This window comes from Aphanomyces astaci (genome assembly GCF_000520075.1).
Source record: "Aphanomyces astaci strain APO3 unplaced genomic scaffold supercont1.44, whole genome shotgun sequence".
NCBI lineage: Eukaryota > Oomycota > Saprolegniomycetes > Saprolegniales > Verrucalvaceae > Aphanomyces > Aphanomyces astaci.
This window is the reverse complement of record NW_009798307.1, coordinates 428,890-443,747: the sequence shown is the minus strand read 5'-3', so window position 1 is coordinate 443,747 and position 14,858 is coordinate 428,890. Positions and strand designations below refer to the sequence as shown.

The following is a 14,858-nucleotide window of genomic DNA, read 5'->3' as shown; positions in this document are numbered from 1 at the left end:
TTCATCCCGGGGGGACACCATCCTCCACCAAGAAGCAGTGTCCCTTGGCTTGAATGAATCCCTCGCGGTGGAAGCATCCGAATCCAACTCGGTGTACCTGGAGTTGAATCAAACCGTTGAGCTGGCCAATTTGCACTTGACCACGAAAGACAGCGGTGCCATTCAATTGGTTACGGCTGGTGGCATCAACGTCGCGTCCTCGTTGGACATCAAGGCGAGCGACGGGGGTGTCGTAGCTGTCCAGGGAGAGCTCGCTGTCACCAGCGACACGATCAAGGTCACTGCCGCGGACAATGGAGCCATCTACGTGACCTCGACCACAGACCAAATTGTAACCGTGCGCCAAGTCGCTTCGGCCACGGACAAGGGTAATGTAAACTTGTACCCGCGAGGGGTTTGTAACACCAGCAAGGTCCGCGTCACTGAGCTCAGTCACGCCAACGTGGGGTCGATGGCGTGCCAGTCAGTGTCCGTGGAGGCCACCGAGGGTGGAGCTGCAGTGGTGCAGGCAGTGGCATCGCTCACGGCCAACGCGGTCGAGGGTGGTCGCGTCCAGTATTTCAACTCGACAGCAGGGTTAGGGCTCCAGTTCAAGTCCAGCAACGTATGGCCAGTGAGTCAGAATGAGTTCACCACGTTTGCATTTCGTCCTGTACCTAGCCAGGACGCATTGACGATCGACTTGCATGGATTTGGCTGGGGAGCGAGGTTCCAACCCCCGAATGTGGTTAGTTTTTTAGCCGTTCCCTCAACCGATGCGACGATGAGGTTCGCGGTGATGTGTGTGGTGTTGTTTCTGGCTTGCGTCTTCTGTCGACCTCCCAAAAGCAAAGAAAAGGAACCGCTCGCGAGCTCGAGCTACCCCCAATATCAATATTGTGACTATCAATTTGAGCCATGGCGCCACAGCTGATGAGCACGTAGATAGACTTCCTTGCGATAATAATATTTTTTGAAATTCTGAACATTCCTCTCATGCGTAGTATCTCGAACTTGCCCGTCAACGATTGATTCTGGGCTAGTACTGTACTACACGCCGCTAGCCAAATTTGGCCACAACTATGGAGGGGATCCTACCACCCAGGCAAGATTCACATTCGAGTGCATGTGCTTGCTGCCTACAGTGAATCGACCATTTGCACCTTGCTGATGTACACCCCTTGCAAACATACATGTAGCTTAATGTTACACAGTTCAAACCTGTTATTACTAATGTAAACTCTTAGAAATGCTTTCGACGAATGCTAGCCCACAGCCACGTGATGCCAATGAGTCGGAAGAGGACGTCCACACACAACAAGGCCACCACATTCACGACCATCAAGTTCTTGTTCAAGCCCAGGTTGGCTAGCACTTGGGGTCCATTTAGTGCTTGGCAGTGCTGGCCCAAGCTGCATGGAATGACCTCGACCGAGTTCCAAAACGCGCGGCTAAGCCCTCGAAAGCCGTACTTTAACGGCGACAGGTATTCGAGCCAGACAAAGCACACGGGAGTGGTGTTGGAGTTGATGAACAATCCGCCAAAGATCACAAGGGGGAGGGCTACGAGCACCCCGAGGATTTGGCCCACGTCCGGACATCGGGTGATGCACCCGACCATGTACCCCATGTCCACCGCCGCGCTGCACAGGAGCGACAAGTTCACGTAAAATATAAAGAAAACACCGGCGTCTCCGCCAAACCCGATCATAAAGTACACTAGCACAAGGAATACGAGTGGAAAGAAGAGCTGGAACACGAGCTCGCTCGAGTTTTTCGTAAGGTACCATATACCCACGCCTGGTACAGCCCGCCTTGGTATTCGCGGATCATAATAGGGAGCTCCATCGGCACGTTGGTGAATTCTGGCATGCCGTTTGCGATGAACTGGTTCACAGTCATAAAGAAGAGCGCCCTAGTGAAGCTCTGGATGCCATCTTGGTATTTCTTTAGTTGGAGGTAAATGAGCCCCACAACGGTGGAAATAAACAAGTTTTGGGCAACCCGGGCTTTGAAACTGAGTTTGTTGTGCACAAGACGGATGACGTTGCGTTTGCACAACAAAAGAAGTTGCCCGCGAGTCCCCAATCTACCGCTTTCAAACACTGCCACGTCAGTGTCCATGTTGTGATGTTCGATCGTTGGGTTCATTGCATTCCAATGACGCTGCCAAGCTTGCACTAGCACGTCCATCCGTGTCGCAGCGTCGGAATACGGATCCAACACGATGATCTGGCGCAAAAAGTAGTTGGTCGGGTTCATGTACGTCGGGTATTGTAGTCCCTGGGAGGCGAAATATGCGACAGCGTCACACGCCTTGCCGTTGTAGATGGTATGGCCGCCGCTGAGCAGATACAACTGGTCAAACAGCGTAAACAGCTCGGACGACGGCTGGTGGATCGTGGCTACAACTGTGCGACCCTCGCGCGCCAGCTTTTGCAGCTGCAGCACCACACTCTCGGCCATGAAGCTGTCGAGACCGCTAGTCGGTTCGTCCACAAACAAAAGCGATGGGTTGGTCAAAATCTCCGTGGCGAAGCTGAGCCGCTTGCGCTCGCCGCCGGACAGCCCCCGGACGTCTGTGACACCGCCGATCTGCGAGTCGCGACATTTGGTCAGCCCCAACTCATCGATGACATAGTCGACGCGGGCCTCCCGCTCCTCGGGGTTGAACGCTTTGCCCATGCGCAGCTCAGCTTGGAACATCAAGTGCTCCTTCACAGTGAGTGTCGCGTAGAACACGTCGTCTTGCATGACATAAGAGGCAATCGATTGGACTCGTCGCTCCAGTCGTGGCCGTTGATTGTGACCGACCCTGTGTACTGTGGATTGCGACCCGCGAGGATGTCAAAGAGGTACGTCATGCCAGCTCCGGACGGACCCATGATGATGATGAACTGGCCAGGCGATGCTCTGCCATCGACACCGCGAAGAATGGGCATGTCAATGACCGATTTAGAGCCGGCAGGATCTATGGCTTTGACGGACAAGGCAACGTTGGACCATTTCCAATGTCATCTTGGGTGTCGAGAGAACTGCATGATGGTTGGTGGTCGATTGAGGGGATCGAATCTCCACAAAGCACGAGGACTTGACCATAGTAAATTGAGTTGTGGAAGTGTTGGCGTTCTTGACGTGGCGCAGTGTGGGCGCGATTATGACTCGACAAATTTGACGATAGGAGGGGTGACAATTCATGCACGACTAATTGAAAGAGGAAACCCACTTTTTGTTGCTTTCAGAGCTAACGAACGAGTGTGGCGGCGACGAGTGTGGGGAAATTATAAATCCTCAAGATTCATAGAGTAGCGTTGCCGATAGTTCCGTCGAAGCGATTGCATTAGCTGGATGAAGTCATTTCGTGTCATCAGAGCGAGCGACGAAGATAATTCTGAACCCAATACTAAGAACGTCGTAACGTTACTGCAATGCACTTTGAAGTAACGTTATTGTGTTTATTCTAACAGTGTAAACTGGAATGACATGGAGAATGAATGAATCGACACATAAAGGTAAGTTTAACTTACAGTATCTTATGGTGATGCTTTTTATCCTAACAAATTAAATCTGTATTTTTGATTGAGTAATCCTGCTCAGCCGATCTTTAAAAGTTTGGAGACAGGTCACGTAAACCAAAACCATCAATTCCAGCTACGGTACTGTGGGGTTAAGTACATATATGTGGTTCGCGATACTGTAGCCAGGCACTGGTACCGAGGGAATACCGTAGCAACACAAGGGGTCCGGTGATTCGGAGGCTAGAGGGCTCTTGGTTCTTTGGAAAAGGAGATGATGCCGTAAGCAGCCGTGGAACTTTTGAGCGCAGACCTAAGCTTACTCTTGATTCTCAAGACCTCTTGACCAATGACGTCGATTCGTCCTTGTTTACTGCATGGTGAATCATACGAAGTATGTACTACTAACGTTAGTAGTACTACATACTTATTCGAAATACTACACCCCTGTCGTCCCAGTTTTTTTAGCATTTTTGCGAAACGCACACTTTTATTTTCGAAAAACACCATGAAAAAGTAGATGTACTACTTCTCAGTCGCTGCTGCATTGCTCTAGACTGCAACCCACCAAATCCAATTGCAAAATAAGCACTCTGCGAAAACATCCCCAACAAATCCTTTCATTCGTGATACAGCCAATATCACTTTGGCCAAGTAATCATTCAAACTCGTAATGTCATCGCTGCCAAAGTAATCAGCGTCGGCTGGTAATCAATCGTCGTCACACGTCTTCAACCTCCAGAGAGGTAACATGGGATTTCCAAGAATCTTCCAGTAGGTGAGTATGCCAACTGATACGATTTAGTCTATATTTAACTACATATAAAAGAGAATACAAACACACTGTTAAAAAAAGTAGTTTAATAGTGTTTGTTTCTGTGAAATTAGTATCTCACATTTCTGAATTTTCCGCAGAATCGAAGGTGAACACCCTGGAAGTCTGCATGTGGCAACTGCGACTTCCACGATGTTCAAGCGTTGAACGAGCTCATTCGTTCACTTGCTTCCTTGCGGAGCAACCAGCCATGGCCACCATCAACAAGCAAGCTGTGACGGAAGAGCAGCATTACATCGAGATCCCGACCCCCAAACTTGGCGCGACCATCCTCGTGGATGTGCCCAAGATGACACTGGAATGGAACAACGTGAACATGAGTGTCAAGATCAAGAACCAAGTGACCAAGCAGGTTGAAGAAAAGATCATCCTGCAAGACAACCACGGCAGCGCGTCGCCAGGTCAACTGGTCGTGCTCATGGGTCCGTCCGGCGCTGGCAAGAGCTCCATGCTCGACGTGATTGCCGGCCGCAACAAGGACTTCACCGGCTCCGTCACCGTGAACGGTCACAAGTGGAACAAAGCCATGAATCGATACGCATCCTATGTCATGCAAGACGACGTATTCTACGCGACACTCACTGTCAAGGAACACTTGATGTTCCAAGCTGAGCTCCGAATGGGCAAAGCGTTCAATGCTGAGGAGCGGGAGGCCCGCGTCGACTACGTCATCGACGAGCTCGGACTGACCAAATGTCGCGACTCGCAGATCGGCGGTGTCACAGACGTCCGGGGGCTGTCCGGCGGCGAGCGCAAGCGGCTCAGCTTCGCCACAGAGATCTTGACCAATCCATCGCTTTTGTTTGTGGACGAACCGACGAGCGGTCTCGACAGCTTCATGGCCGAGAGTGTGGTGCTGCAGCTGCAAAAGCTGGCGCGCGAGGGTCGTACGGTCGTGGCCACGATCCACCAGCCGTCGTCCGAGCTGTTTACGCTGTTTGACCAGTTGTATCTGCTCAGCGGCGGCCAGACCATCTACAACGGCAAGGCGTGTGACGCTGTCGCATATTTCGCCTCCCAGGGACTACAATGCCCGACGTACATGAACCCGACCGACTACTTTATGCGCCAGATCATCGTGTTGGATCCGCATTCCGACGCTGCGGCACGGGTGGACGCGCTCGTGCACGCGTGGAAGTCGCATGTTGCCTCGTCGACATCCAATGCCGAACGAACTGTCGTGTCTGACTCAGCGTCGGAAGAATACGATGCGAAAACGTACCAGAGTTCGCATTTGGGCGTCGTGGACCAACTGTCGTTGCTGTGCAAGCGCAATGTGACACGGCTCGTTCGCGACACACTCGGGTTTAAAGCCCGGGTAGGCCAAACGTTGTTTATAGCGGTCATCGTAGGGCTAATCTACTTGCAGCTGACCAAGGACCAGCGCGGCATCCAGTCGTTTGCAGGCGCCATGTTCTTCATTGTGATCAACCAGTTCTTTAGCAACGCTACGCCCGAGTTTGCCGCTGTGCCCACGGAACTGCCCATCATGATCCGAGAGTACAACGGTGGACTGTACCATGCGTGGGTATGGTACCTTGCGAAAAACGTGAGCGAGCTCGTGTTCCAGCTCTTCTTTCCACTCGTGTTCCTAGTGCCAGTGTACTTTATGGTCGGGTTTGGCGGCGACGCCGGAGTGTTCTTTACATTTTACCTCTTCCTTGTACTCGTATCGAGCGCTGCTGTGGGTCTCGGGTACATGGTCGGGTGCATCGCGCGCCACGCCCAGATTGCGCAGATCCTCGGTATTGTTATCATTTTGCCGCTGCTGATCTTTGGTGGCCTCTTCTTAAACGCGGACAACACACCCGTGTACTTTGCCTGGCTCGAGTACATCTCCCCCCTCAAGTACGGCTACCGCGGCATCAGCCGGGCGTTCTGGAACTCGGTTCAAGTCCTTCCGTGCGACCCGTCGCGCCCGTGCCTAGCTACGTCCGGCGCCCAAGTACTTGCCAACATGGCCTTGGACAAGGACTCGATGGCCGTGGACGTCCTGGCGCTCGTCGCCATCAACTTGATGTTTCGCACCATTGGCGTCGTTTGGCTCTGGTTCAACATCCGCCAAAAACATTAGATATAGGCGGCGGCACCAGATTTCAAGTTTCACTGTGTATTGTTAACGCGATTATTTTCGATAAATTGTATTGTGCATTTCACCCAAATTTGGACTTGTGAGTCATTTCGCCAATCCATTTCATCAAATTTACAGGGTCAAACGTTTCGATTAACAGAAATTCGACATGATTTGATTTGATTGGCTCAGGCTGTTCTTTAATCGATTCGTTTCGAATCGATTTGACAATAATGGCTGGGCCAATCTGACGGGCCAAAGTATTCTGATTGTTTATTGGCTAAAACTTTCTCGTGGGTGCACTTTGATTCGCCAGGACGACCTCCAATACAGTACTGCCACTCACTCATTCGGAGTCGTCGAAGGTTACCTCGTTATTTCAGACAGCAGATCCGCCGTGCATTGGGCTCCACTTGATATATGCACAAGCAACGTCGTCGAGAGGAGCCCAACGCACGGCGGATGTGCAATCAAGCGACGATAGACTGATGTACGGTAGTAAATGAATTCATGTCTGTGTTATGATAACACATACACGTGCAAGGACAGCATCGATGCAGTAGGGTGCAACAGGTACTTACCACGTGTTGTACAAGACGTCGGCGCTCGGTGGGGTGGCGCAGTGCTGGCTGCTCCATCCTAAATGAAGTTTCCAAAGATGTAAGCGCGCGAAAACGAAACCGTCAATGGTCGAAATATATCGACGATGGGTGAAATATATTGACGAAAACTGATATTAAACCATAGTTAGTTGAATTCTACCGCTGCTTTGGGGAAATATATACTTCGAAGTACGTATACTACGTACTGTACAAATTCGTTGTACGTGAAGTTTGAGGTCGTCACGAAATATTTAACAAATCGCGGTGGTCGAAATATATCAATGTGGACCACTGCAAGCGAAGCGAAATATAGTGAAAAAGCTGAAATTAACCGCAAAAAGGTGTACTTCGTAGTTCTGGTACTAGGTACTGTAGTAGTTCTGTATATTGTCCAATGCGTTTCAATTTGGACTTTCCAGTTTAGGAAGTGTTCGAAGTCATAGATCAAACCAGGAGAAACATGCATCGGTGGCGGCAATCCAAGTTGTCACTTGTCGGGATTGCGTAGTTCATGGTGTCCAACATGTCGACAAATGGCAAGCGTCACCCAGGGTGTACGTACCATACAGTGTAGATATACCACCAATACATGTCCTGTATGGTTTTTTTTTTTTTGGCGAAATATATTGACGAAAGCTGAACAATAGCTGATCGAATTTTACCGCTGGCTTGGGGAAATACTGTATAAGCGTGAAGTTGGAGGTCACTACGAAATTAACTGGAGGTCGTCGAAATATATCGGTGGTTTCGTGAAATTATTACTATAAAATTGCTACCAGTATAACCGTGAAACCACATATTAATAGCTATACCAAAAGTAAAAAAATAAACAACCAAAAGAAATCATAAAAGGTCAAGGACAAGAATCTAAATAGTAAAAAAAAAGCTGAAATTAACCACAACAAGACGCGGTTTATACCCAACCAACAAGAGCGTGTCGGGTTGAACAATGGTGATGGACCATCCAGCGCTGTTATTTCGGGCAGCGGCACTTGAAACGGTCGCCAGTTTCCAAGTCGACAAACTAAGACGAACCAAACTCACAATCACACACAGAGATGCGGACCCTTGTCGAGGTGGCAGTCCTGGCGAGCCGCGTGCTGTCGATGGTGTCGGCGATCTTTGTCTTGTACTGCGAAATCATGGGCTCACATGCCAACCAAGCCATTCTTGTGGGGGTGTCGCTCCACACCAACATACCGACCGACTACAATAGTCCGTTTTCACCAGCTTTCCTACCGACCATTTTGACAGATCCAGACACTGTGCGACACACGCTCGAGTCCATTTGCCACTCGGCCAGTCATGACCCTTGCATTGCATACTTGGACACGACCGAAGACGGTCGCGTCGATTTGCAAGCCGCGTTTTGCAACGAAACGTCCACCGCCGACTACCTCTACGGCCCAGCGTACCTCCTTCCGGTCCTCACCAGTGTGTTAGCTGATTCTGTCTACCACCTGTCCGTGCCAGACTTGTGGGCGTTTGTCGACTGCAGCTACTTTGGCCGCATTTCTAGTGACACGTCGACGGTCAAAGTAACCCTGTTGGACAAACGCATGCAAAACATCACCACGCTGTTCCTTCAAACGGTGAGCCTCGAGCGGCCGTGGAAGCGGCGGGCGTCCAGCGGCGGCGCCGCAACCTTCACCACAACCCCACTCTCGTCCCTGAAAGTGGTCGATGGCGTCGTCCATAGCACAGAGCGTGCCACGTATCAAGTGGCCATTGGCTGGGACTTTCCCTACGACGTCTCTGAGCCATTCGTACCCGTTGTGCTCACCGCCTTGATTCCCCCCAGCGGGCGATGGCACGCGAATGTTGCCGCCACAGACGAGCCGCTGTCATTTTCTGGTAGCATGGGCATCTATCGAAAATACCCCGACGTGCAAGCTAGCGTCGACTATTACTACTGGGACCTCCCCTCCGATCCGATGACGTTTATGTCGACCATCAAATTTCCCAGCATCCACGTGATGCGAGATGGATGGGGGTACTACCGGTATTTCATCGGGTTTGGCATTGGGTTCAACCTGGCCCACACGATACTCGTGGCTTGCATTATCACGGTCAACATCTATAGGCGCGATGGCATTCTGTGGATTCCAGACGTATATCCGTCGATCCAGCGAAGGGTGGTCCTGCGCACGGTGCTGTGGCTATCGACGTGCTATATGACTGATTGGTGGTACCCGTTTCAAACAGCCATGAATCAAGGTTCGGTGCGTCGTAAGCTCGAGTTTGCCTTGTACTTGCCCGAATTAGTGCGATCGGACTGCCTCATGTTGACGTTGGCGGTGGTGTATGTCGCCGCCGCCGTCTGCCGCGTCCGCGTGCAGCTGTTTGTGGTCGTGGGGGTCTACTTGTGCTGCTTTGCGCACCGTATCGCATTAGTCGAGATGTGCGGGGTGTACATTGATGACGCGAACGCGTACCTCCATCACTCGTTTTCTGACAACATTTGCCCGGGCAATCCCGGCGGCATGGACCTGTGGATCATGCACGAAAACAAACAGACCAATTACTGGCTTCTCGTCACCGAAGGCATGTGGACTGTCGTGGCGATGGGGACCGGCGTCGGGTATGTGCTGGGTACGAAACTGTGGCAGGTGTGGCGTCCCGTGCAGACCACGGCGTCATCGACTGGTCTGGGGGACTGGATACGCCGTCGAAGAAGCGCCAAAGTAGGGTCCATGGTGATTGTGGGACCTCTAACCGCAAGGGGGGCCTCTGTGGAGTGTGCCTACGGTGAGGATTCGTCAACCTCCCCAAAAACGCACTGGACTCTGCGGTCTGCGCTGTACGACGGGGTGACGGCGGCCGACGCTGGTGTGAACACCCACTTTGAACGCAGCGCGGGCCGAGTTGCAGCGGACTTTGTCGGTTTTGCCGCGTCGTCCATGGACTACGCTGCCACGTCATCCAGTCGAACTGTGCATGTGTCCGAATCGGGCGTGTGGCTGCTGGGGTTTGTAGTCGTGGACGATCGGTGGGTGGTCAGCATCAACGACGTTTTGTTGTTGGTGGTGAATGTGCTAAACCGGCGACACATTCGACGTGTGTATGGGTTTCCATTGAATGGCAACGAAGTGGCCCCTCGGCGGATGGAGGTGGACGTGTCAACACTTACGCCTCGAACCGTGTGGAATCTGTCGCTCAAAGCCATGAAGTAGTAGAGGGCCCCCTTGCATTGGTTTGGGGGGATGACGTTTGTCCAGGATAGTAGCTGGTAAATGAACAAGCACGACTGACCTACTACAGTGGCAGTATGTGTGACATCGCTGCAAGCACTAGCACCTTCGATATTAACAACACCAGAACCAATCACATGACGGGTGGATCTCAACAAGTAGAATCATTTCTCCAACTTAAATCATTATCTCTCGTCGCATCCACAAGTTTCTAGTTCAACGTCCGATTGGGTGCAGGGCTGCGCACGCCGGCGCAACTACTCCCAGCTGTCGATCGACAGACAACTCGTGCGTTAGCTTCATGGTCGATGATATGGATGTGACGTTGGACAATGGTGTGTCGGGGAGCCCAAAGTTGCAGCGATGGCCGACTTGGCTTCAGGCCAGCCGCGTTCCGCTGTCGAGATACCTTTGCGACGAGGAAGGACAACCACTGGCATGGCTCACCTTGAGTGTGAAGTTTGCGGTTCTGATCGCACAGATTCGCCCAAGTTTAGACGACGATCTGCCAACGTCCATCGTGGGTCCAATTCTTCTCGCATTGACATACGACATTGCATCGCCGGAACCGGAACATGTGCAGTCATCGCTAGATGACTCGTGAAAACGAATGCAGTAGGATTATTAGTACATACTAGTACGTATATGAGGTTCAAAGTACACTGACACACAAACTGTAAACACCAGATCCAACTACTATGACTCATGAACATACACAAATGTAACGTTAATACAGGGGGGTGTCTAACGTTAGGTCAAATCATACGTCACTACTATTGTTCCTAAATGGCGTCTCTCAGGTCGGTAGCCGCCGCGGGTGGCCGTGGCACTTCCAAGCGTCGCTCGAGGGGGAGGCACGCGCTTGGAGTAAACATGTGGCGAGTGGTTGCAACCGCGCTCGAGGACTTGGGCGGTGATCGCAGCAGGAACATGATGTTTCATGCATAGTTGTAAAATCCACTTTCTGGAAAAATGGATATTATACGTATTTGGTTCCGTACCACGATGCATGATTGGTAGAAAATAATCACTCTGAATCACGTGGCTCGGAACTGTTTTCAGCCTATCGATATTTCCACTCTTTTAATTCATTTTCCGTCAACACTAATACGAATTTCGACATGCTTTTAAATTCTACGAACTGCATTAATTCTCCTCTTTAAGAAACACTATTATAATAGCAATTTGGAGTAAATGAACCCCTCCATCGAAGGTCCCAAAAAGTGTCACGGAACTGCGCCCATACGTATAGGTTTAACAGTTTATACATAGAAACCACGTAGTAGTTTATATTTCAAGATTAAACTCTTACTCAGAGTTTGTATACTCGTCGTCGAGATTGTTTGTCTTGATGTGCATACAGTAAGTACATCAGCTTTGTCAAGCTGACCGTTGTAAATACCACCACCACCGCGCCTTCGGCGACGAATGCGTCGTCCAACGAAGCCAACACCCCAGCTGCTGCAGCCAATTCGTCCTCTAGCTAACGCCACGCAGTTGCGTTGGTCTGCCTTGCCGCTGCTTTTGCGTCCCGCATATTGGCGGTGAGTGACCGGCCCTTAAGCAATGCGTCAGATTTGGTGTCAATAATCTGATTAATGTACTACTAGTAGTATGCAATGATGCTTCATGCATCTTTATTCCTCCATATTTTACTCGTATAAAAAGGCTAATGAAGTTGAAATTAATCATACTCATTTTCCTATTATGTCTCCGTCGACCACCAACCTCCTTTCAGACTCATTGCCAAGCGCAATACAGTATGCATCTTTCTGATGGAGGCTGCGGGAAATGGCGAAAATGGCGAACGTAACGTTAGCCATCTCGGCGACATAAGCGAGGATGAATGTATGTCACTACGAACGAGAACTAAAAAAATAGGGGAGGGAAAATATCTCAGTGGTGAGCATCGGTTGTTAACTCAAAGGTCGCGGGTTCGATCCCCGGCTTCCCCGGATTATTTCCGCAAGGTTTTATCCGTCCCCTCTCCGACGAGGAGCGAGCGGCTGCGCGTCGTCTGTTGCAATAACGTCCATCGTGGCATGTCCAAAACGTGGAACAGCTCCATCAACATCGACTCGAAGCGGGTTGACCCTCCAGAGCCTACTCAGCGCGACCAGCAGGGCCTTTTGCGCGTGGGGGAGCAACAAGCTTGTGGCTTGCGACTGGCGTCCCTGCGTTGTGTGGCGGTTTTTCAGACGACTGTGATTTGGAATTCATTCGTCCACCCACGTGAAGTTGTTGTCGTGCAACCCTAGGTCGAGCGACACTTGGCAGACCCCACTTAATTATACACATGTATACTACCTGGAACGGGAGCTCGAATATTCACTCCAAGGTCCGTCCTTGTTTGTTGGTCGAGACCCGGCAGCGTTGTGGTGACCGACCTCGCCTCGCGACAGAGGCGCCACTTTAGGGACACGTATGGAAATCTTTTATCCAAGAATCCTTGTATAAGACATATTGCCAAAACTCATATACGATTCGTCGTGTGTGCATGTATTGGGGCGACAATCACGACAATCTTCTTGCTGGTAGCTATAGGAGCTTGTTATACCGGTAGTGTGTCAGTGTACAGTACTTTGAACCTCACAAAATATGCACCACGAAATGTTTTCCATTTGTTTTCAACGAGGGAGGGAAATAGCTCAGTGGTAGACCATCGGTTTCTTAAGTTAAAGGTCGTGGGTTCGATCCCCGGCTTCCTCGGATTATTTCCGCAAGGATTTATCCGTCCCTCCACCTGGGGAATCCAGATAACAAGGTAACAAGGAAGATGAGGAACGAACTTCGAAGAAGATCGGTCGAAGCACGAGGTACAAGCGTTGGGCGAAGTAAAAACCGAAGTTTACGCACGGCCCCTGGTCGTGCAGGCGCGTTACAATTGGCGAAATAATTCCATAACATGTGGTTCTACCCTCCCGGAGGAATGTCTTCAAAAAATGATAATGCAAACTCAAGTAATCATCTACAGATGACGACTACCTGTTTTGTGGCCTGCTTCTTCTTGGCTTTCGGCCACGGGACCTTCGTCAAGGTAGCAAGTATAACTGACATTAGTGAGGTTAAACACGCCACGAGGCGCCTACTGACTACCCTTCACTAAAGTACTCAGTACCTCCACTAACGTATCGGAACCTTTGACACGGCACACACACAGAGTGTGCTCTTTTGAAATGAGTCAAACTGACGCGCGACCCAATTGCTCTACACACTACAGAACACTTCCCATCCTACGGGAATTCCAGTGTCTTGATGAGGGCAGCCACGGCAGGGTCTTCCTTGTTGGCCGCCGTCCACTTGCGAAATACGACTAGAATGTCGTCCAGCAAATTCGCCGGAGGTTCCCAGGACGATTCTTCATCGTCAAGTCCGAGTCGCTTCACCAAAACTTGATGCTGGCCATGCATGCATCGCGCTTCGTCCAGGCACTCCACGTGAAATCCGCCATCGACAAACGCGATCTGCGCCTGAAGGTCATCGGTCACCTCTCTACCATCTTCTTGGTACATCTTCAGTCGGCACGCATGGTGGACCTTGATTTCATATGGTGGCACCATCATATGGCCTGTGATTACTCTGGTCACTTGGCAGGGTCTGCGCCAATCCAGGGCCATCTTTGTCGGACGTTTGACGACAGTTCCGACGAGCACAAAATCGCTGACCGAAAAACCTGTAAACTTGACTTCGTATTTTCGGTCGCAGCGTCCGCGCACTTGCTGACGCAAGTTGTCGCCTCGCACCGCCACGTTGTGGTGTATTTCTTCGAGCGCTACTTGGACGTCCGTCACATGTTTGTGACGGGTAGCGCCAAGCCAGTCCGCCGCGAAACTTCCTTGGACGTCGGGTGGACAAATTCTGCCGGCGTGGTCGTACGCCCGGGTGGTTTCTGTCTGTTTACGGATCACCGCAACCAGTGGGTCGTTTTCAGGCGCGAGAAGGAGCCCTATGTCGTGTTCGAGTCGTGCAAGAGGCATCTACAACACCCGCAACTCAAACGATTGGGCGCTTGCAAACAAGCACAGGTATCGTTCCACGCTGGCAGCATTGGCCGTCTGGTATCCCCAATCCTCGCGAGTCTCATCGAACTCGCGCACCACCGTCAAATGGCGCGTAACGTCGCGCACACACCCCAAGTTCACGCCCATAGCGTTGGGATGTCCCCCATCGCCTGAAGGTGTCCCAGTCACACCTTCGCTGGTCACCTTCACCGCTGCTTCCGCAGCATCCTTGGCTGCATCGTCCGCCGCCTTCGCCTCAGCCGCTGCGATTGCTTTGGCCTCTTCGGCGCGCCTTGCCTTCGCCTTCACCTCTTCGGCCGCTCTTGCCTTCTTGGCGGCCTCCTCCCGTGCCAAGTGCTGCTCCAGCAGCTTTTGCACGCCTCGGTGCGAACTGTTTGCACGGCGCTTTTCACCAAGTCGGCAGCCGCTTGCTGCTCCAGCTGTCCAAGCCGTTCGCGCTTCAAGGCCGACTTGGCCTCCCAGTCAGCCTTGCGGTGTGCTACTCGGCCGCGTCCTCGATCGGTGCCACTCCGCCGCCGTCATTTGACTCGGCTGTGAGGTCCACTACCTCCACTTGCTGCTCCGGTGCTTCGGCCTCTTCGATGCTGTCGTCGGCATCCTCGGCGATCTCGTTCGCCTTGCGCTTCTTGCCTTCGTCTGCCAT

The 14,858-nt window shown here is 51.5% G+C and overlaps 6 protein-coding genes and 2 pseudogenes across 8 annotated transcripts in view; 6 read left to right on the top strand and 2 right to left on the bottom strand.

Annotated features, from left to right (window-relative positions):
* H257_13013 (hypothetical protein) overlaps positions 1-913 on the top strand; it is a gene marked incomplete at both ends in the record, with an annotated part of 3,470 nt that extends 2,557 nt beyond the window's left edge. The window contains one exon of the mRNA XM_009840425.1: positions 150-913. Within this exon, the coding sequence (XP_009838727.1) occupies positions 150-913 (764 nt within the window). The remainder of the gene's footprint in view (positions 1-149) is intronic.
* A 309-nt stretch (positions 914-1,222) lies between these two features.
* H257_13012 (hypothetical protein) lies at positions 1,223-2,921 on the bottom strand (the record flags this gene model as incomplete). Its single annotated transcript, XM_009840424.1, has 3 exons — positions 1,223-1,698; positions 1,767-2,794; positions 2,839-2,921. The coding sequence occupies 3 exons, from the start codon at positions 2,919-2,921 to the stop codon at positions 1,223-1,225; spliced, it is 1,587 nt and encodes a 528-aa protein (XP_009838726.1).
* Positions 2,922-4,411: 1,490 nt separating this feature from the next.
* Positions 4,412-6,491, top strand: H257_13011 (hypothetical protein). Its single transcript, XM_009840423.1, has one exon. It carries the CDS (start codon positions 4,439-4,441, stop codon positions 6,401-6,403), a length of 1,965 nt encoding a protein of 654 aa, XP_009838725.1. The 5' UTR covers positions 4,412-4,438; the 3' UTR covers positions 6,404-6,491.
* Positions 6,492-8,022: 1,531 nt separating this feature from the next.
* On the top strand, positions 8,023-10,265 carry H257_13010 (hypothetical protein). Its single transcript, XM_009840422.1, has one exon. The coding sequence runs from the start codon at positions 8,061-8,063 to the stop codon at positions 10,173-10,175; it is 2,115 nt and encodes a 704-aa protein (XP_009838724.1). The 5' UTR covers positions 8,023-8,060; the 3' UTR covers positions 10,176-10,265.
* A 1,813-nt stretch (positions 10,266-12,078) lies between these two features.
* Positions 12,079-12,148, top strand: H257_13009 (annotated as a pseudogene). Its single transcript has one exon. The product of its transcript is annotated as a tRNA-OTHER (tRNA).
* Positions 12,149-12,235: 87 nt separating this feature from the next.
* On the top strand, positions 12,236-12,481 carry H257_13008 (hypothetical protein; the record flags this gene model as incomplete). The annotated part of the gene is made up of 2 exons (XM_009840421.1): positions 12,236-12,382; positions 12,452-12,481. The coding sequence occupies 2 exons, from the start codon at positions 12,236-12,238 to the stop codon at positions 12,479-12,481; spliced, it is 177 nt and encodes a 58-aa protein (XP_009838723.1).
* A 349-nt stretch (positions 12,482-12,830) lies between these two features.
* Positions 12,831-12,903, top strand: H257_13007 (annotated as a pseudogene). Its single transcript has one exon. The product of its transcript is annotated as a tRNA-OTHER (tRNA).
* A 523-nt stretch (positions 12,904-13,426) lies between these two features.
* H257_13006 (hypothetical protein) lies at positions 13,427-14,858 on the bottom strand (the record flags this gene model as incomplete). The annotated part of the gene is made up of 3 exons (XM_009840420.1): positions 13,427-14,170; positions 14,231-14,621; positions 14,698-14,858. The coding sequence occupies 3 exons, from the start codon at positions 14,856-14,858 to the stop codon at positions 13,427-13,429; spliced, it is 1,296 nt and encodes a 431-aa protein (XP_009838722.1).

Bases quoted from the DNA above. Each gene is read 5' to 3' on its own strand.
- H257_13010 (XM_009840422.1), top strand. From the start codon at position 8,061: ATGCGGACCCTTGTCGAGGTGGCAGTCCTGGCGAGCCGCGTGCTGTCG.
- H257_13011 (XM_009840423.1), top strand. From the start codon at position 4,439: ATGTGGCAACTGCGACTTCCACGATGTTCAAGCGTTGAACGAGCTCAT.